This window comes from Crassostrea angulata, chromosome 6 (genome assembly GCF_025612915.1).
Source record: "Crassostrea angulata isolate pt1a10 chromosome 6, ASM2561291v2, whole genome shotgun sequence".
NCBI classification, from domain to species: Eukaryota; Metazoa; Mollusca; class Bivalvia; order Ostreida; family Ostreidae; genus Magallana; species Magallana angulata.
Window position 1 is genome coordinate 39,537,873 of NC_069116.1, and position 21,851 is coordinate 39,559,723.

At 33.2% G+C, this 21,851-nt stretch overlaps 2 protein-coding genes across 2 annotated transcripts; one reads left to right on the top strand and one right to left on the bottom strand.

Moving 5' to 3' along the window:
• Positions 1–5,135: 5,135 nt before the first annotated feature.
• LOC128188256 (uncharacterized) lies at positions 5,136–10,258 on the bottom strand. The gene is made up of 4 exons (XM_052859207.1): positions 10,086–10,258; positions 8,135–8,775; positions 7,302–7,453; positions 5,136–6,899 (listed from the first exon to the last, which is right to left on the bottom strand). Exons 1-4 carry the CDS (start codon positions 10,134–10,136, stop codon positions 6,727–6,729), a joined length of 1,017 nt encoding a protein of 338 aa, XP_052715167.1. The 5' UTR covers positions 10,137–10,258; the 3' UTR covers positions 5,136–6,726.
• Positions 10,259–10,426: 168 nt separating this feature from the next.
• Positions 10,427–21,716, top strand: LOC128188254 (uncharacterized). Its single transcript, XM_052859205.1, has 9 exons — positions 10,427–10,853; positions 14,093–14,196; positions 14,803–14,948; positions 15,641–15,756; positions 16,055–16,208; positions 17,449–17,600; positions 18,979–19,110; positions 19,539–19,776; positions 20,003–21,716. The coding sequence occupies exons 1-9, from the start codon at positions 10,619–10,621 to the stop codon at positions 20,139–20,141; spliced, it is 1,416 nt and encodes a 471-aa protein (XP_052715165.1). The 5' UTR covers positions 10,427–10,618; the 3' UTR covers positions 20,142–21,716.
• The last annotated feature ends 135 nt before the right edge of the window (positions 21,717–21,851 follow it).

The window sequence follows — 21,851 nt, forward strand, 5'->3', positions numbered from 1 at the left end:
TGCAGTTAATTAAGTCTGCATATTTATCATAAACAATAAATGATGTGGTGTAAAAAGTATGATTGATATCGAAGATTGCACTTGTGTATAAGGAATTTCATCATTCACATCCGATGATTTCATTCCTCATATACATGTATCATAGCGGTAAAGGGATTTTGTTTTGAAAAGGGGGGGGTTGCTGATCCTTAAAGCAAGCATCCATAAGCTACTTGAAAACAAACTAATGCTCATCATTAGATCATCGCCAGATGAGAATTTGGGTTGACGGTGTTATAAACGGTACATGTCAGGCACGAAGCATCGTTTTTGAAAGTGGGGGGGGGGGGGGCAGACTCATCCAAAAAATCTTGACAAGCAAAAAAAAAAAAAAAGAAAAGAAAATTTTAAGTTTCCAAAAATCTTCAAAATCCTAATCCGGGGGGGGGGGAGGGGCTGGTGTACTATGTAACTTCAATTTTACTCCTCATGTCCTTATTTACTTATCAATTTTTTACATACTCCCAAAAAAGTGGGGGGGGGGGGGCAACCCCATGATCATTCCATTTTTTATATGTAAATTTTAGAAAATGTGTTGCTGCGAGAAAAAGTGTGGGGGGGGGGGGGGGCAGGCCCCCCTGCCCCCCCCCCCCCCCCCTGATGCTATGTGCCTGCATGTATTGCGTATTTTAAACATATCTAATGTTTGTCTATACATAAATGAATGGTCATTCATGCCATTGTAGTCCTCTGCGATTTTTTATCCGACGTATTGGATCTATCACTCTAAAAAAAACCCAAAATGACAGGGCAACATTATTGCAGCTAAAACAGTCTCTTTTAGCGAGAAGTAGATAATATTTCTTACATGTACTACCAAACAGACATATATTACATATAAATTTTACCTTTACTCTAGATAAGGATTGATACAATTTACTACTCATACAAAGAAATCTAAAAGAGTTAATTACAGAATGTCTATCATACCATTATCATAGGCAAGACATGCATACTGCATTTTCTTTCAGAGCAAATTTATTTGATAAAGTACAGTAAATTAAATGTATTATTTTACCTCAATATGATTATTCTATATAACGCCACATCTGATTGGTTCTAGGCAATCACGTGCCAGGGCAATAAAACTTCATATTTCCCGATTAGCGTCATATTTTTCATCATATCCAACCCCCTCGAATTTTCATCCAATGCTCATGAAAATTCCCGAGGATGAGGATACGATGTGATTAAATGATAAGTTCGATTAAAAAAACGTTTTTACCCCGTTTTATATCAGAAATTCAAAACTGTTATAGAAAGACACCGGTAAACATTAACTATGTTTATTATGAAGATTTATTTCCCCCAAAAATTATATTTCCCTCGGGCGTTGCCCTCGGGAAAAGTGACTTTTCATGGGGGAATAAATCTTCATATTTCCCTCAAAATCATGCAATAAATGTATAATATTTATATCGTATGCCATTGTTGGATTTATTCTCCAATAAAAGAGACAAAAAGATGTTTGACACATCTGATGATTTTCATCTTTTATTCATATACATTAATTGATACACATCTCAACAATCGACAGTATATCAATTCTATACCAACCTTTAACAACATCAAGTCTCTCTCTCTCTCTCTCTCTCTCTCTCTCTCTCTCTGTATGTGTGTATATATACTAAACACGTTAATAACAACAATTGTAACTTATTTTGACTTACAATATATTTCTCTCCATTATTTTAATATATTAACATGTAAAGCTGCATTACTACAAATCAAAATTATTATTATTATTAACAAAATGGGTACATTAACATTTTAACTATTTTGACATGGTAATCAAACATTTGCATTCCTAATAATTATAATGCATTAACCGTCAAGAAAAAAAGGATAGAAGATACTACATTTGATACAAATCCATTGAACCTAAATAATATTGCACTACAAAGAAATATAAATGTTATCAGTGGTCCATAAAAGTTTGTAATAAACTGAACACAGAACTAAGCGCGGATCTAAACGGGGGCGGGGAGGACTCCCAACCCCAATGGAAAATTTATCATTCACATACTAAATTTACCCCGAAAAAAGCCTTGAACCCCCACCCAAAACATACAAAATCCAATTATCCCTATGACCCCCCCCCCCCCCCCCCCCCCAAATTTTTTTTTGATCCATATATGAATATACTGATATCAGGGATTAGCACTTCATGAATTAGCACGCATTAAGATTTATAATCCAATTCTTTTGAATTCAAATATGCAGAAGAATTTTGATTGCAAAAATATGTTTGTATAAAATAGTTTTGGCAGTAAGTATTGTGGAATATCGTAACTTATGGCAGTTCATTTTTTTTCCACTTTGATGGTATCCTTCATGCACCAATAAACATCACTAACGAATTTTGAAACAAAATCCTCAAACTCGCAGCTCCACAAAACTTAAACAAATTCAAAATCCAAAAATTCAAATTGAACACTGGCCTCAATTTTTAAGATGATTTCACAGTATGTGAAACACTTGGGTCAATGTTTTTCATATTCAAGTTCATGTATATGTTACAAACATGGATTTGACAACCATATAATGTTTTGTTTATACATTAAAAGTACACAAAAATCCATAAAAAATGTAGATATATATATATAACTTCATATAACATTTTGATTGCAGTTTATAATACCAACTTCAGCTATACTAAAGCACCTTTAACTTCATGTGAATTCAAAACACCTAACTTTCACAATACTTAGCCAAGTAATTACATATACTATTGTAGTAAACATTATTTTTTTTAATATGTATAATATGTAATTAATTATCCTTGCATACATTAAACTACATTATTAGTCCACAGAAATCCTAATCTTATAAAAAAATGTACCATGTAATAATTAAATAACCACTTACTGTCTTTGATCTATAAAGATAAATGGAAAACTTCATACATTGAATAATACATGTAAATGTAAAGTTTTTATGATCAAAAATTTAGTTATGTGGAATAAACTTATATGCTGTAAATTCCTAATCAAAAGCGAAGAATTAATATTCCCATTAAATTGTGAGAAGCACATCTCACGGATTTTAAATCTCACTTTATTTTTCAGATGCATGTTAACTATGATAAATCATAATACAAATTTGGCGTTTGCGATCTGATAAAAAATCAATTGTATCGCAGAATTAAATACTTGCGTAAAACATGGAATCTACAGTGTTCAAATCTTTGTAAAGCTTTGTTTTCCTACATATTTACTGGTATATGAAATTCTACAAATTATCTATAACGTAGTATGACTCGACATATAACATTAGCTTTTCTATGGCCATATATTTACTTATTTCAATAAATGTATCTGATTCTGCTTTTTCATGCAGCGCTGTTCCATCGAATTAGAAATATCATGTGCAAAATAAACCAGTAATCAAAACAAGAGGCCCAGGGGCCACATCGCTCACCAGAGCAACAATTGCCTTAATTCTGATCAAATTAGCATTACAGTATCAAAATATCTTGACAACTAAGTATAGTAGATCTTGCTAAAAAAAATTGAAAATCTGCAAATTTTTATCCACCTCTTTTTTTCGGTAAATACCAAGCCCCTTTTGTTGTTGTACCTGTAAGAAGATTTTTCTCTATCCTATATACCCCTACCCCCCATTTCGTGGCCCCACTTTTCTCTAGGGAATCATGGTTTCATCAAACTTAAATCTGCATAACCTGTGCTTTCACACATAGTACTGAGTTTTGTACTGAAAACTTTCCCAGAATATTTTTTAAGATTTTCTCTATATATTCCTATGTAAAAATTCAAACCGCCATCATGGCCCCGCCCACTAGGGACTGTGATTTTGAAAACTTGAATTTACACTACCCAAGGATGCCTGTACACAACTTTAAGCTTTTCTGGCCAAATAGTCTTTAAAAAGAAGATTTTTAAAGATTTTCTCAATATATTCCTATGCAAAAATTCATCCCCCATTGTGGCCTCACCCTACCCCTGGACTATTATTTAAACAAACTTGAATCTATATGATCTGGGGATGCTTCCACTCAAATTTGGGCTTTCCTGGCCTAATAGTTTTGAGAAGAAGATTTTTAAAGATTTTCTCTATTTATAAAAATTCATCCCCCATTGTGGTCCCGCCCTACCCCCAGGGACCATGATTTGAACAAACTTAAATCTACACTATCTGAGGATGCTTCCACTCAAATTTGAGCTTTCCTGACCTAATAGTTTTTTAAAAGAATTTTTTTAAAGATTTTCTCTACATATTCCTGTATAAAATTTATCCCCCAATTGTGGCCCCACCCTACCCCGAGGGACCATGATTTGAACAAACTTGAATCTACACTATCTGAGGATGCTGCCATTTTAATTTTAGCTTTTCTGGCCTAAAAGTTTTTGAAAAGAAGATTTTTAAAGATTTTCTCTATATATTCCTATGTTAATCTTGATCCCCCAAGTGTGGCCCCACCCTATCCCCAGGGACTATGATTTGAACAAACTTGAATCTACACTATCTGAGGATACTTCCATTTTAATTTGAGCTTTCCTGGCCTAATAGTTTTTTAAAAGAAGATTTTTAAAGATTTTCTCTATATATTCCTATGTAAAACTTGATCCCCCAATTGTGGCCCCGCCCTACCTTCGGGGACTATGATTTGAACAAACTTGAATCTACACTATCTGAGGATGCTTCCACTCAAATTTGAGCTTTCCTGGCCTAATAGTTTTTTAAAAGAAGATTTTTAAAGATTTTCTCTATATATTCCTATGTAAAACTTGATCCCCTAATTGTGGCCCCACCCTACCCCAGGGACTATGATTTGAACAAGCTTGAATCTACACTATCAGAGGATGCTTCCATTTTAATTTGAGCTTTCCTGGCCTAATAGTTTTTGAAAAGAAGATTTTTAAAGATTTTCTCTATATATTCCTATGTAAAACTTGATCCCCCAATTGTGGCCCCACCTTACCCATAGAGACTATGATTTGAACAAACTTGAATCTACACTATCTGAGGATGCTGTCATTTTAATTTGAGCTTTCTTGGCCTAATAGTTTTTGAAAAGAAGATTTTTAAAGATTTTCTCTATATATTCCTATGTAAAACTTGATCCCCTAATTGTGGCCCCACCCTACCCCCAGGGACTATGATTTGAACAAGCTTGAATCTACACTATCTGAGGATGCTTCCATTTTAATTTGAGCTTTCCTGGCCTAATAGTTTTTTAAAAGAAGATTTTTAAAGATTTTCTCTATATATTCCTATGTAAAACTTGATCCCCCAATTGTGGCCCCGCCCTACCTTCGGGGATAATGATTTGAACAAACTTGAATCTACACTATCTGAGGATGCTTCCATTTTAATTTTAGCTTTTCTGGCCTAATAGTTTTTGAGAAGAAGATTTTTAAAGATTTTCTCTATATATTCCTATGTAAAACTTGATCCCCAAATTGTGGCCCCACCCTACCCCTGGGGACCATGATTTGAACAAACTTGAATCTACACTATCTGAGGATGCTACCATTTTAATTTTAGCTTTTCTGGTCTATTAGTTTTTGAAAAGAAGATTTTTAAAGATTTTCTCTATATATTCCTATGTTAAACTTGATCCCCCTCTTGTGGCCCCTTCCTACCCCCGGGGACCATGATTTGAACAAACTTGAATCTACACTACCTGAGGATGCCTCCACACAAGTTTAAGCTTTTCAGGCCGATTAGTTTTTGAGAAGAAGATTTTTGAAAAATACCAACAAATTTTCAATAATTCTCAATTATCTCCCCTTTAAAGAGGGCGTGGCCCTTCATTTGAACAAACTTGAATCCCCTTCACCTAGTGGTGCTTTGTGCCAAATTTGGTTGAAATCTGCCCAGTGGTTCTTGAGAAGAAGATGAAAATGTGAAAAGTTTACAACGACGACGACAACAACGACGACTACGACTACGACAACGACAACGACAGACAACGGACAAATTGTGATCAGAAAAGCTCACTTGAGCCTTTGGCTCAGGTGAGCTAAAAAAATAATACCGGGTACATGAAAGTGAAATTCGATCTAAATATGATTCCTATTAAAACATATATTTGTTAATATATTTTGAAAACAATTGGATAAGCTGATGTTTTGACATCCTGCATACAATTTAAATGACTGTCATACAATTCATTATCATACATCATAATGTCTGACTTCTATATATGAATGCATTTGATCTGTAACCTAGGACCCTTTTCCATCTTTCAAACTCCTCTTAGATAAATGAACAATTTGTAACAAAACATTATTGAAAATATAAATATACATATACAGGTATATAAAATTCAATCCTTTTTGTAATTATTTTATAAGATATATATACCGGTAATTCATTTATGTTATTTTAGTACATGTACAAAATTTGTAAGGGGAAAAAACCCTTCCTTTACAGAAAGTATTTCCAAGATTCCATCTGACATCATATACATTCAAAATCAGCATTAATTATCATAATAATTAAATAAATTTGTGTTATAAATCTACTGATTGATGAATAATCCAAACTGATTCAAAATTTTCAGTCATAATAATGTTTTTTGTGCATGTAAATAGACAGTCGTATGCATTGAGGTTTTTTGGTCATTTACCGATTGATGAATTCCTTTCTGGTTCAAATTTTCAGTCATAATAATGTTTTTTGTGCATGTAAATAGATAGTTTTATGCATTGAGGTTTTTGGTCATAAAGCAATAAAATCGTCGCTCTCATCTTGTATATTTTCCTCTCCGTCACTGTGACTCCGTTTCTTTGACAAAAGGCCCTGCTTTTCTTCAGAATTCTTCTTCCTCCTCTTTCTCCTATTCTTGAATCTTTTAATCAATTCTATGAAAGCAAACTTTCTCCCTATTGCCTCTGAAAAAAAATTACCGGTATTTATAATTGATAGGCTCCTTATTCAATAGCTTCCGCAATATTTTTTCACAAATTTGAGTCATTTCTCTACCTCTTTTTAAGTTTAATTAAATCTGCCCCTTTACCTTTGATTTATTTTAAAAAAAAAACTAAGATATTGATAGGGGCATGTACATACCTGGTATCTGTTTTTTTACATTTAATCTATAAAAACTCCGAATCAATCTGAACTTTCCAGGAGTCAGACAGATTTAGGATTTCCGACAATATAAACAGAGGATAACAAAATGATTCAGAAATAAAATCAATTGCAATGCAATAAGGGTCAATGATAATCCCATACATAATTAATCCTCGATATGATCGTAGAACATTGTGAATTATTAACTCTGTTGGTCTCACCGTTCACCGTGGTCGTGTGAAAGTCATCAATATAATCCACATACTCCATGTCCGACTCAGCGCTGTCTGTCAGTTTACAGCATTTTACAGCAAACAGTATCAGCAGGATGAGAAATGTCATGGAGACCATTGCCCACTGAGGGTCATGGGAGCTGTAATATGCAGAACAAAGCAATTCAAGGTATGCTTGGAACTCAATTTAAATGAAAAAATAATTTTATTTTCTATTATATGAACAAATGAAATTTTCTGTCAATTTTTTTCTGAAAAAGAAAAAAACATCAATAAATATAATCTATGTACAAAGAGGGCCTATACAATTGGGCCTCAGCATGTATGCAGTTAGTGTAAATTTTTTTTATCTTCTAAGTTGTGAGGATATTAACACTCGAAGTGCATACACATCTATTGACGATTAGTAAGAAAATATCCATTACTCAAAAATGCAATAACTTTTAAGTTAATAACTGATTACTGTACTAATGACTTTACACTGTACATGAACTTGATTGAGTTTAGTGATATCAATTAATTTTATGTCCGATTATGGATTAGGGTTATTACTTTAGAAATGGTTAATGATCAATAAATGTCATAATGACTTCAAGGTTTTAGTGTTTTTTAATGTACATGGTACATCTTAGACTTAGGTATGAATTAAATCAAATATACAGAATTTCAGTTAAAAGAAAAACTGTTCAAGAAAGGATCCCTCTTTGTCATAAATTTCAAAGCTTCTAAAACTAAAAAGGTGCAAAGTTAATATGGTAGAACAAATTTCTAGTTGATTTCAATTAATATATACCGGTACATGATATTATATATATACTCACAACCGAATGGCTAGTCTTTCTCTTATCTTTTTCAATTCCGTTTCATTCAGCTTGGATGAAATATTCCAGACACTGCTATTCGTTGCTCCTCTAGTAACTCTTACAGAAGAATTTTCAAATAAAGCACCTGCAGTTACATTTAATTGATGTTTATTTACAGATTCCTTTTTCGGTAATACTGATCTTTTTTTGTTCCTCCTTGAGTTGCCTAAATCATCCACTCTGTTCCATACAGCAATCACTATATCACAGCCCAAAACAATGGCAGGTTTGTTATCGGATAATGCTTGCAAACTAATGGCAGGTTTTTTATTTGAAAATGCTTGCAAAAGAATGCTTTTATATGAAGAAAACTCCATTAAACAGCATGCAGACTTTTCGTCAAATGATTTTTTTTCGTGTAACATTATAATTTTGGAAACTGTCACTTTCTGTGAAATGTCTGGTATTTGATTTGGTTTCTGGTAGTTCGTTATGGCCAGAAACCTTGCACAATGTTCCATAATTCTCCGATATCCTGACTCTGAACACTTCCATGCTTTCAAGAAGCTGAACACTGCTGGTAAAGTATGACATTGATCTGAGTGGAAATCTTGGGGTCCGGCTTGATGAGACTGTTGTTCTGTTTCATATAATAGTGCCTGAAAACAAAATTTGCACAGGTTTATAGACTAAAATAAAAAAGCACACATGCATGCAGAGCTGTTTCATTAAAAATTAAAAGTGCATTTTTATAGGAAAATTTCTGGTCAACTGGATCAAATCATCAATTTTAACACATTGTGTACATACTCTGTATACATACAGTGTATATTCCAGTTTGCTTCATACTATGGGAAAAATATTACTTACATGTAAAAAGGCAACAAATGAACTGCTAAACCATACTACAATTTAGTTATGATGATATCATTTGTTCTTTAGATACTATTTAGGATTTTAATCTTTTCTTTATATTCTATTTCGGATTTTAATATTTTATTCTAAAGTTTAACAAGATATCAGGCTCAGGGGCAAAATTGCTCACATTAACAACAAAGGTCATAGCTTTGAACAATGCAGCATTATAAAGTCTAATGCAAAAATATTTTGACAGTTTAGTAGACTATTTTTATGTTTAACACTGAGCTACTTATAAGGTTCCTGAATTGTTCTGCCTGAATGTGTGTTTGTATGGGGGGGGGGGGTTGTATTCAAACAACTGAAAATTGACACTTGCTTTTATCTTAAATGATAACATAAAAGTTCTTCAGAGGAAGATTTTTCTGCAACAATTTCTGTGACAGCTACACTGGGTCTATTGACAACTCCATGCTAGAGCATCATATTAGAGATTTGGGGAACCAAGGTACAAATCCAGATCTGGTCTATCGATTTTTTTCCGATCCCACAACATTGGCCAACCCCTGAAACTGATAGGTTAACTCCTGTCAGGAAAAAGAACCCGGGAGGTTGATCTTCAAAGACAATTTATGAGGAATGCAATATGACATTATGATTCAGATCAATTCAATGGAAGGCACCATAATATATCAGTTAAAAGATCATAGTGACTAGAGATTCAATGTCTGATCCGTCATCACTTCTCCTATCTCATTACAGCTGTATAATTAAATTAAACTTAGTATTTAAAGTGTAAGCAAACATAGTTGGGTCAGAATGTCAAAAATTTTAACTTACTGTATATCATTTTTCTGATTGAACAAGATCTCTCTAAACATTTCATTTCACTGCAATTGCTTGACAAAATTACAAACCAAATAAAAATTAAATAAGTGCTATGTAGACATGCCATGTATAATTATAAAAAAGAAAGTTAGACCATTCATTTCAGATACCAAAAACATTGTCCATTGCCTAATAAATAGGTAAAACCTAACGTTAACATGGTTAACGTGCGTCAGACAGTTGCTGCATTTTGCATATATTATTACAACAGAAAAATACTTACAGCTAAAGTTAACAGATATATAAAGAGAAATATAGTCTTCATATTTCTCATATAACTCCATTTTCAAAAAGATTCATCTATGTTACGTTCATTTTAATCGTGGAACATGATTTTCCCCCGATAATTTATCTTCTGTTTACACCGGAAATTCGTGTTCATTTTTTTCTTAGCTAGATCGTTCTACAAACTAGTTAATCCTATAATGATTACCATAGAGAAAAACAAAGAAACAAATATGTCATACAACATCATTCAACTACAGTGTAAACAATACATAATAAAAATTGTTCGTATCGTGAGGATGTTTGCTTGACAGAATATTCCAAACGCGAGATGACAAAGGAAGCAAAACGAAAGTAGGATTGCGACATTTGTAAACTGAACATTAACAACGGACAGGATTATCATGTTGGGTTGTTTACTTAACTAATTGTGTCTTGAGTACCAAAGCAATATTGTCAGGAATATTTATCAAACTCTTTTATGAAGTAAAGACTTTAAAAAATAATCAGTACAGTACTTGACAGATTAAGATGGGATCAAAACCTAGCACAGGGAGACATGAATCCAAGCCCGAGCACGAAAAACCTTCCGTTCAACCGCAGTCAAAACCAACCAAAACTGTGGGATCTGGAGACACGTTCTCCCCCCATGAAGTTCCGGAAATGTCCGACAAGCATGACATAAAGCGACAAGAGTCAGTCTCCAACAGAGATCTCATGATCAGCTACAGCCACGTTGACAAGGAAATGATGGCCAAACTGAGAGGTGAGGAAGCTTTGCGATATAAAATGTATTTCTTCTGAATAGAATTACTGTTTGTGAGCATCAGTATTTAAGGAATTAACAAAACAGATAGCTTAGAGGTAGCTGCATGTAATAATGTACTCTCTTTGCGTTTAATATTTCAAGACTTCTAAATTAAAATCAAAGTACTGAAAGTACTGTTAGACGGTGGCGTCGTTTGAAAGTGGCATATTGCATGTAACAATGAGTGATGTATGATAATTATTTTTGTCGAAAACCGCGGCCAGTACCGCATACATGTACTTATACTTAACGCTTACTCGCACAACTGGTCGTGAGTTTCCTACATGGATAATTCTGTGGAAATCGTAGCTGTTATCTCACTCTACAAATGCTGTGTCTCTTGGTCGTCATCTTTTGGGAAAAACCCAAAGATTTATCACAGTAGTCTTTGTCGTATAGAAGATTGTATCTTTATTTTGTATCAATATGTTTGTATCTATATCAGTTAACATTAAAACCCCGTTTGAATGGTTGCCACCACATATTGAATGAATAAATCAAATCCAAAGCGATTTCATCACAGAACACCCAAATATTTGATTGCTTGAAGAAGGGAATTTTGGTTTTTTCCCTTTTGACCTTTGGGTTGACCCCGCAAAGGGGAACACCTTTTGAAAAGTGTGGATTGGACTATTGTGCTTTAAATATATTGTAGATTAAAAGAACAAAAAAGCTTTGGTATGATAAAATACTTATTTTTACTAACTATTTGGGGATATATATAGTATGTTAATTGTCCCTCTCGACAGCATTTTCCCTCATTTTCTTCACGGGGAAAAAGTTGCAGTCTTGTGGATCATCACATTTGCTTTTTTTCCTCATAGTCAGTTAATACATTCAGGTGTAAAGAAAGTGGAATGGGTTTACAAGAACCTGTTTGATAAAACTGGTATTGCTTTTGGATTGCACGTCATCATGAAACAGAAGAGTAAATCAATATTTTATCTTTGACTTTAGTGGATTATTTCCATTTGCTCACAACGAAAGTGAATGAAAATTAAAAAAAATATCATACAACATTCGGTCGCCGCAGTTTCATTAATCAACATTTTAAACATTTGTTCTATTGTTTTAGCTATAGATCTATTCAAATCATTTGAATGAATTCGGGAAAGTCACATGTATATTTTATCGCTTCTCAGTACACTTTAACACGCATAAATTACTTGTTACATTAAACTTTTCTGGTAAACTTACAACAAATATTAATTAATTATACAAAATAAGTTTTTAAAAACACAAAACAAACAAAATTCAATATGAACGCACGTTTTTCTGACCGTACAGCTGTGTATATAAAGAATATGGGGGGATAAGATGGCGCAACTGCCCTTTTGGTTTAGTCGTAAAATACACTTTCAAATTTAGCATTTTTTCAAATAAATTTATTTGATATGTTATTATTCAAGTTTACAAAATGGTAATTTCTAACTATATTCAGTTTGAAATATTTCAAAAAGATAAGAAAAAAAAAAATAAATCTTTAGGTTTTGGTGGTATCAAACCAACAACCTAAAAACCCAAGTTCTATAAAGTTTCCTAATGGCTGGTGCTCTAACCACTGAGCCATTTCAATCACAACACAATTGCGTTGTTTAAATGCTATATGATACTATGACCACGGATTTACGGACTTGTATTATATCTAAAACGTTCAATTGTTGAGCTACAAAATGACATTTTTGAACTGTAGTGGGTCATCTCTTCACATTTTTATTGAGTTCAAACGGTTTAAATTCCATTAAACCACATTTAGACTGTAAAAAAAAAATTTGAGCTCAGACCCACTCTATGAAAGAAAATGCATTGAAGTTATAAAAATTACACGATTAGGAGGTTTTGACACGCATACGCCAGTTTAAATCAATATATTGCAAGTATTTAAAATATTTAAAGATAACAACCCGATGTTACGTTTAATATACATTGTTCTTAATTATTTTTTAAAAGTATCAGATTTAATGATATTTTAATTTTGCCGTATCTAATCATTCCTCATATGGGCATTTTACACGCCTTATTCACCCATCTTCTTTGATTTTATTCTTTGCATGTACTAGGCAATAGATCTAGGGTTCGCAAATCCCGGCAATATTTTCGGAAAGCTATATTTCTGTAGCTCAGCAGAATTCTAGAGTCATCTATGAAGCACATTTTTTTGCCTTCATGTTTCATTATTTATCGCAAATATAGCATGGATGTATACGCTACGGCCGATGTAGCATTGCGTTAAGTGATGACACTTTCTAACCGGTGTGTATTTCTGCTTACACTTGGAAACAAATGTCGAAGACAGTTCATAATAGAGTTGTACTAGCGAGTTAAAAATTATTTGAGAACAAACGGGGCGATGTTTACGTAAATATGTAAATAATGTTATCTGTTAGTGAAAAAATACCCCCAAACCAAAAAAAAGATTTTTTAATACATTTAGCAGGGACGGGCGCATATGAATTAATGTCATTATTTGTACTTCGCTCATCGAATTGCGTTATTCAGTTCATTGTGAAAAAATTCAACAGAAACTGTTTAGTAAACAAAATTATTATATCTTACATTACCGTTCACAATGTACCATAAATGTATATTATTAATACCGCGTAAGCAGATAGGGTAACGGCTCATTTAAAATAAAACACAATTTCATACATTATTTAAATGTATGTACAAAATAATTAGCAGCTATAATGCTTAAAATATCTGATAATATTAAAATTAGTTCTCATACTGAAATCGACACGTAGATAAAACATTGTCTGTATAACATTGCATACATGTACCTAACAGAGTTATCGTTCATTATCCGCTAGGGTCCCCGTGAGAAATACTCTTCCGGTCAGGACCGTAGCAATAGACCGTGGCTATTTATAGCCACCGTCTAAAAAGGAATAGCGGGAGAGGACTATATCATTGCAATTAGTTGTCAGTTGTTAGTATCAGGAATATGTACATACATTTGTGGACAGTGGTCTTGCCAATAAAATATATTGTCATACCAACATTTGTACATGAATGGACTGAACAATGATATCCATGGAAATCGATGTTCAACAAATTTTGAGGAAACAATTAACATTATGCAAATCTTTGTGATTACATCTTAGTTTTCAAACCCCCCTTAAAGGTATGAACCTGCCACAGAAGAAGTAATTCTTTTGGTTTATTAATATCATCAATACTTTTTCTTCCTTTCCCAGAGAGCCTGGAGAAGAATGGAATCAGTGTCTGGGTGGATGTGGTGGGACTCGGTGCAGGTGTCGACTTCCTCAGTAAAATAGGCCAGGCTATCCTGGAAGCAAAGGTACTGCATGTTTTTTTAAACCTTCAATATCTTTCAAATATCATTTTCAGTAAATTCCTTTAGTTATTGTTGAGTTAATTGATCCATTGATCCACAAATTCAAACGTACATTAAAGTAAGAAAAAGTCAGCAGTACCATTTATCTTCAAAACTTATTTTTGATAAATACACAAAATTGGATACTCAGGAATATTAATGAAACTACTATAATATATTTATCTATTGTAAAAGAGGAAGAGATGGAGGGGGGGGGGGATAAAGGGGTTCTCTTTATCTCCTCTTGTACCTGTCACTGAAATGCATAGACAGAGAGAAAGCCCCCCACCCACCCACCCCCCCTCCCTCCTTACCCCATGCTGGTATATGCATGAAGGCAGTGCATTTATCAATATCTGGAAACAACCACATCAATAGATAATTGAAATTGTACACTGTGACAGCTGGGTTAAAGGGATCAATTACATTTGTGAAATCCAATTTATGTTAATATTTAAATGTGATACATCTGTTAAACTACCAACATACTAGGTGATAAATAATAATTATAAATATATAATTAACCAAAGTGATATTAAGTTTTCAATTTGTCAATGATTTTCTTTTCAGTTGTTTATATCTCTATTGAGTACGTCCACGGTGAAATCAAAGTACTGCCAGGATGAAGTGGCTCTGGCTTACATTTCCCAGAAGGCAATATTCCCTGTAGCAATACAATCTCAGGAAGAAATATATGCCATCATGGACACTGGAATGTAAGTCAAAAGAGAACAATGACTCCATAAATTAAAATCAAGAAAAAAATTTCTATGAATTTCATACTTTGGCACTTAGTTACCGGTAATGTACATCATGACAAGTTACATATATTTTAGTTCTAGATGAATACATGTAAATTCAAATATAAATGTAAAAATTTGTGTTGTAGAAGATAATGAAATCTTGTATTTAAAGAGTTATAGCAAAGTTAATACTATAGATTCCTTATATTAAAAGAGGGGAATAAATATTTGTGTAAATTGCAAGAAGCACTCATCGCAGATTTCAAAATCTCACTTTTATTTTTCTTAATTGTTGAATAACAAGGGCCTAAAAAAAAAAGTTGTGTGTTTAGGGTAACCCGACCTAACCTACAAAATTGCCACGATCCTACCATTTTTAGATGTCTGTTTTTATCCGATTGTGAATTTTATGTTATTTCTATTAAAAAATCTGTTTTTAAATATGACACAAACAAACATTCTTAGGATTCATGCAGAAAAAAATATGATAAAATAAAAAGAAATCCCTACCTACCTAATTTTTTCATCAGTGTTACCCTAAACACACAATTTTTTTTTATAGGCCTAAACAAAGTTATAAAAATAATGAATTTACAATGTTGGACACAAATGTTCCTATTGACGCATGTATATTCTATAAACTCAAGTTTACTCTGATTACCAAGGAAACTACAATTGGCCAGCTTAGAATGGACCTTTATAGATCCAGAAAATTTTGATGAAGGCTTCAAGGAATTGCTGCCAAAACTCAAAGCAGAACTTGAAGATCAGGAAAAAGAAGGTAGTACATGAAAATTCCATTTGTCAAAGATTCAAAGCACTGTTAATTTCATCATAATCAGGTGGTTTTTACGACACAAATTTGCAGATTCATCTTGTATTGTTATTCAGGCCATCTTTTTTTATTGGTTGTTTTTTTCAGGACTTTTTATTTAAAAAATAGTTGAAAAGTTCTAAAAAATCAGATTTGTTTGGGTATATAGTAACTGATATGGAAGAAGGTAAAATACATGTAAAGTAAGAGCAAAAGCTTGTTATGAACTCCTAAATATGTTGTTCCTTTTTTTATCATTTTTAAGTAAATCAAGGTCATCAGGTGAAAAAGAGATTGAAAGAACGGCAGAAGAAGTTTAAGAGGGAGGTCTCTCTCCACCTTGATCCTCATTTGTCAGAGAGCCCGAACGTGTACTGGAATAAATTCTACAAAAACAAGGAGAACGTGGATTTGAATCAGTGAGTGCATTAATTATACTATAACAACTGGTACTCTGTAATCCCAAATTACTTTAGGCCCTATGTACATGTGTATTTAGAATTACATTCCATGAATCCATTTGTTTTTGCGATGATATACATTAATTTTGGCCTTTTTTTGCAATCACTAAATTTACTTTCATATCACTAAAAATACATTACACAGAAATTATTTCCTGATTTTAAATTGCAAAAAATTACCCAGGGATTGTAAAAAAACAAAACATATATACACACCACTTTTGCAACCCCAGATACTTTGAACTGGGTCTTTCAAAGAAAAAATCCAGTTAATGAAATGGTAAAAAATGGCAGTGGGCAGTCTGGCAGGCACGCAGCTGCTAAAAGGGTACCTCTATTGTATGGATAACTCCCGCAATAGTTTTTGAGATAGGTAGTTAATTGATGTTTTGCAGATAAATTGTACATATATTAGAAATGTGCATATTACTTGAATTTTGATTTTTGATTATTTACTGTAGAAGCAGAAATATTTGTTGAGGATTCAATTTCGTTATTTTCGTTGGCAGTATAAATTAACGAAGTTAAATCCATGACAAATTTTTAACCTAGGTGTTAATAAGTACAAAGTTGATTCATGATAAATTTTAGGGTTTACGATATGACGAAATTAAAAGCCAACAAAATTTTATATTGTTTAAAAACAACGAGATTTTAACCCAATGAAAATATGTGATTCTACAGTATGAAAAAAATACCAGATGTTGAACTTGATGGGCACGTAGTGTTTATCAATTCAGGGTTGTCAAATGGACTATGGATACTGTTCACACAAATTAAAACCTGGTGTGCTGTCACTTTGATAGCTTTTTCCACAGTTATTTTTGGATTGAAGGATAATACTGTAAATGTATTATATTTGGCGTGTATATGTTTGGCGGAAATAAGTTTTTTAACAAGTTGGCGTAGATTTGAATTAGCGTATTCCTGCACTTGACTATTCTTTTACATATATGAATGGCATTTAGCCATGTACTTGATTTAGCAGAAGCCGCATTCCGCCAATGGCGCTAAATAGAATACACAGCCAAATGTAATACGTTTACAGTAGTTAAAGCCTTCAAATGAAATAAATAGACTGATGAGAGCAAGTTGATAATTTGAATTTCCCAGTAAAAGCTAATGACAGTTGTTAGCAAAAATGATTTATTTGAAACATAATTAATGTTGTGAACATTTTACTGCTTTTTGTTGTTAGATTTGCTGAGGACTTCCTGAAATATTTCAAGGAAGACTTGAATAATGTGTATCCAGCAGAAGACCAAACATGGCTGATCGACAACTTGAAAGAAGAGGTTGCCATGTCTATTGATTCTGACGCCAAAGAAATCACCCCAAAGAGTCTTGCTGGTGTGTAAATTTAATACATTTAAGTACATGTTTTGTATGGATTACCATTTTGCAACATTGTTAAAGTTCTAGGTTGTCTGCCAAAATTATTATCATATTATTTAAAAGTTTAGGTTAATTTGAAAAAAAAAAAATACATTGTACCTACTAGTAGCTTGTAAGATATACTGTGGAATCATTAAAATTCATGGTGGCTCAATTTTCGTAGAATTCGTAGGTAGCCCTCTCCCACGAATTCAAATCCTCAACGAAAACAATTTTAGAAAGAGTTATCTTTGTAACTGAAATAGTAGGCTACGCATCCACGAAATTACATTCCCACGAATGAGCAAAAAAGTAATAATCCACGAAAATTGGCCCCCACAAATTTAAATAATTCCACAGTACTGTAGATATGGAAAACATTAGTGTTTTTAATTTTTACTTGGTTTGCAGTAAGACAGGTTTTCAATAATCCAACATTAAGCCACCATGAATAATATTATTGTGGATTACTAATGTATTTTTTTCTTAGCAACTAAAGATGTTAAGATAGTTACATAACCTGATGCCTCGGCTTAAATAACTTCAGTATTAGGAATTTATAAAAAAAAAAAATAAAAATAAAGCAAGGGATAGAAAATTAAAAATATAAATTTCAACAACTCCTAAAAAATATATGATATGATATAATCATGATGGTTTGATTTTAGTCAATATTGATTTATCGTAAAATTAAAACCACTGTAGTACATGAGCAGCAATTTGAAAAATTTTAGGCGCGTATAATTAAAGAAGTTGACCGAAAACTGTTCATCATTTTACATTGAAATTTCTGATTGGTTCCACAAATGAATATTAACATGCTTCTTATTAACAACATCTTGTTGCCTTATATATTAAACAACAAGTGTTTGATCAATATACCCTTGATTTTTATATTCAACTTGTTTACATGTTTTAAACAGTCCTCTGTCTTGTGTTTGATATAAGTAAAAGAAATGTTAGATAGAATGAATTTGCATGCAAGGTCACATTATTATTATTTTTTTGCATTTTACCTTTTTTATTATAAATTTTAAGCACCTCTAAAACTGTCGAGCTGTCCAATCCTATCACTGTTCTATGGCAGGGATATAATCCATGGGCGGATCTAGAGGAGGGGTCGGGGGATCTGGACCCTCCTACCCTGCAAAATTCAAATTCTTTAAATTATATTATAAAATTACAAAAAGTATGCGTAGGTACTCCTCCCCCTTGGCAAACTCAAATAAACACCCCCCTCCCCCCTCTGGAAAAATTTTCTGGATCCGTGCATGTAATCTGAAGTCTTTGAAAAATGATTACGGTAAATGTATGAATTAGAATAAATCAAATAATTAAGTGTGTTCGCTTTCAGATTTTTGTACAGTAGATGGGGAAGAGCAGGCGCTGTGGCAGAGGGTGACTTCCTATGCTCAGGACATGTACGCCATGAAAGATGTGTTTGCTATGGATTCTACTGTGAGGGTTGACGCCATAGAAAATCTAGGTAAATTTTTATCATTACTGTGCACATAAAAACAAATTTCACAGAGCTTTTAGAATGGAGGGAATTTTAATATTATGTTTTTGGTTATCAAACATGCAGGATTTACTGTAAGTATGTGCATTTTTATATTTCACATGTTTAATTTGCTCATTTCTGATGTTGATCAACATGAATTTGAAATTTAATTTCTTTCATCTATTGTGCTTTAATTGATCATTATAGTAAGACCCCCCCCCCCCCCCCCCCCCAAAAAAAATGTTCATTCATGCAGGTTCAGACATACCCCAGTATTTGAATATTACATCAACTTTCTTAAATGCAGTTTATGTAATTTGTCTATGGTACAGTTTAAAATACATTCAAGTTTTGATAATAATAAGCATATCAATGTATATCGGATAGTACATGTACTTGCTTTTTTTTTTCAGGCAAATACCAAAGTGCATCAGTCATCAATTCTTTAAAAGACCTTCTAAGAAATGAAGATTCCAACATCAGAGCCGTGGCAGCTGTGTCCCTTGCCAAGACAGGAAACCAGGACAAGTCCACCATTAATGTCCTCCTCAAGTGTCTGAATGACAAAGATCGCTTAGTCCGGGAGTCTGGGTGTTTGGCACTTGGACACATGAAGGCCAAGAGAGCTGTGCCAAAGCTTCTCCATTTGTGGTAAAGATACATATAATGAATTTTGTTTATCATTTTTTCAATTTGCAACTATTTGCATACATATATCCAGTAGGATTCTATAGAAGAATTTTAATAAGTTTTCAATAACCGGTATTTTTTTTCCACTTACCGGTACTTGGTTTAATTGTTTGATTAAAAATATTTTAAAGATATGTTTGAGAAATACACGTAGTATGTACTTCATCCAGTTGTGACAATTTTATAGGAGGAATGATTTTATCTCCCACGTAAGAGAAGCAGCACAGACCGCTTTGATCCAGATTGGAGGGGAGCAGGTGGACAAAGCCATGCACATCACCAAGGTTCTGGCTGAGGAAATTCGCCTGCTTACAGAGGAGACCTAACTTGTACCCAGAATGCACCACTTTAATCTGCATCTAAAACGGTGCATGCAAATAATGCTCAACTTTTAGTACAAATATTGGGTAATATATTATAATAAACTCTCAGTCCCTCTTTTCATGTGATTTGGAAGCAATTAATCAGTATGTGTGTAAAGTTGTTGTTTAAATTAGGGGTTTTTCTTTCACAACTGCACATAGTAATGTAACAAGGTGCTAGCTATGATGTATAATTATATAGAAGTAGAAATATTTCATGTAGCACATGTACATGTATAATATAGTTTTACAATTCCATATACCATATACATTTAAATTTGATTATTTTTTAATCTGGCCCATTCAAGGTTCCAATACATGTGTATAAAATGTCCCAGCATGTTCTTGCTGTTTTCAGCCTTGAATTTCCATGCATAATGCTAAGATTTGTTTTTATTTTTTTTAAACAGAAAGAATCATTCTTGCCAAATGAATTTCTATATGGCCAGTTCATTCTCTTCAGTTGTTGTAAGGAACTTAATTTATATGATAAGGGCCTTAAATTGTTCCTAAATGAATATAGCTATAAAGATCGACCCACACTAACTATTGAAGGTCAGTAATTGCAAACAAAGAATTTCTTTCAATTTAAATTGAGTTCATAATGTTAACCTTTTTTCACCACTTTTGCATAAAACCCTTTATTTTCCTTCTGGGCTTCTATTGTCAATTGAAAAAAAAAACTTTTGATGAAATTGAAAAAATAAGTGTAATTTCTGGTGCGATATACTGTAAACCCACTTTTATTCGCATGCGAGAAATTCGCGAGGTTCGCTAGGGCCTCGTCGCAAATATTTCTCGCCACGATGTCGTCTGGTTGTTATAACAAAACAGGTTTGGATATGGCTTGATTGCGAACATTAGTCGTCGCGAATCACTTTTGCATGAGTAAATCGTGAAATAAAGTCCTCGCGAATAAAAGTTGGTTTACATTATACAGCCAGTGAATGCAGAAAAAAAAAAGAAATGGATGAAAAATAGATCTTATTTGAACTCTTCTAGAAAATAACAAAACAATCTAAGGGATAAACCCTGAAAAAAAAAGTTGATTAATGGAGACCACTGGAATTTTTTTCAGATTTCAGGCTACATTTAAAAGACAAAGCATAAATTCATACAGTTTTTAGCTCACCTGAGCTGAAAGCTCAAGTGAGCTATTCTGATCACATTTTGTCTGTCGTCCGTCTGTCTGTCCGTCCGTCCGTCCGTCCGTATGTCCGTCTGTCTGTAAACTTTTCACATTTTCAACATCTTCTCAAGAACCACTGGGCCAATTTCAACCAAACTTGGCAAAAAGCATCCTTAGCCTAAGGGGATTTAAAGTTGTGAAAATTAAGGACCACGCCCTTTTGCAAAGGGAGATAATTAGGAATTTATGAAAATTTTCGAGAAATTTTCAAAAATCTTCTTCTCATGAACCATAAAACCAGGAAAGCTGAAACTTGTGTGGAAGCATCCTCAGGTAGTGTAGATTCTAATTTGTGAAATTCATGACCCCCGGGGGTAGGGTGAAGCCACAATGGGGGGTCAAAGTTTTACATAGGAATATACAGAGTAAATCTTTAAAAATCTTCTTCTCATGAACCATAAGACCAGGAAAGCTGAAACTTGTGTGGAAGCATCCTCAGGTAGTGTAGATTCTAATTTGTGAAATTCATGACCCCCGGGGGTTGG

Bases quoted from the DNA above. Each gene is read 5' to 3' on its own strand.
- LOC128188256 (XM_052859207.1), bottom strand. From the start codon at position 10,136: ATGAGAAATATGAAGACTATATTTCTCTTTATATATCTGTTAACTTTA. The intron at 8,776-10,085 runs GTAAGTATTTTT...TTTTGTTTTCAG, and splicing joins TATATCTGTTAACTTTAGCT to GCACTATTATATGAAACAGA. The intron at 7,454-8,134 runs GTGAGTATATAT...TGCATATTACAG, and splicing joins GAAAGACTAGCCATTCGGTT to CTCCCATGACCCTCAGTGGG.
- LOC128188254 (XM_052859205.1), top strand. From the start codon at position 10,619: ATGGGATCAAAACCTAGCACAGGGAGACATGAATCCAAGCCCGAGCAC. The intron at 14,197-14,802 runs GTACTGCATGTT...TTTTCTTTTCAG, and splicing joins AGGCTATCCTGGAAGCAAAG to TTGTTTATATCTCTATTGAG. The intron at 19,111-19,538 runs GTAAATTTTTAT...TTTTTTTTTCAG, and splicing joins TGACGCCATAGAAAATCTAG to GCAAATACCAAAGTGCATCA.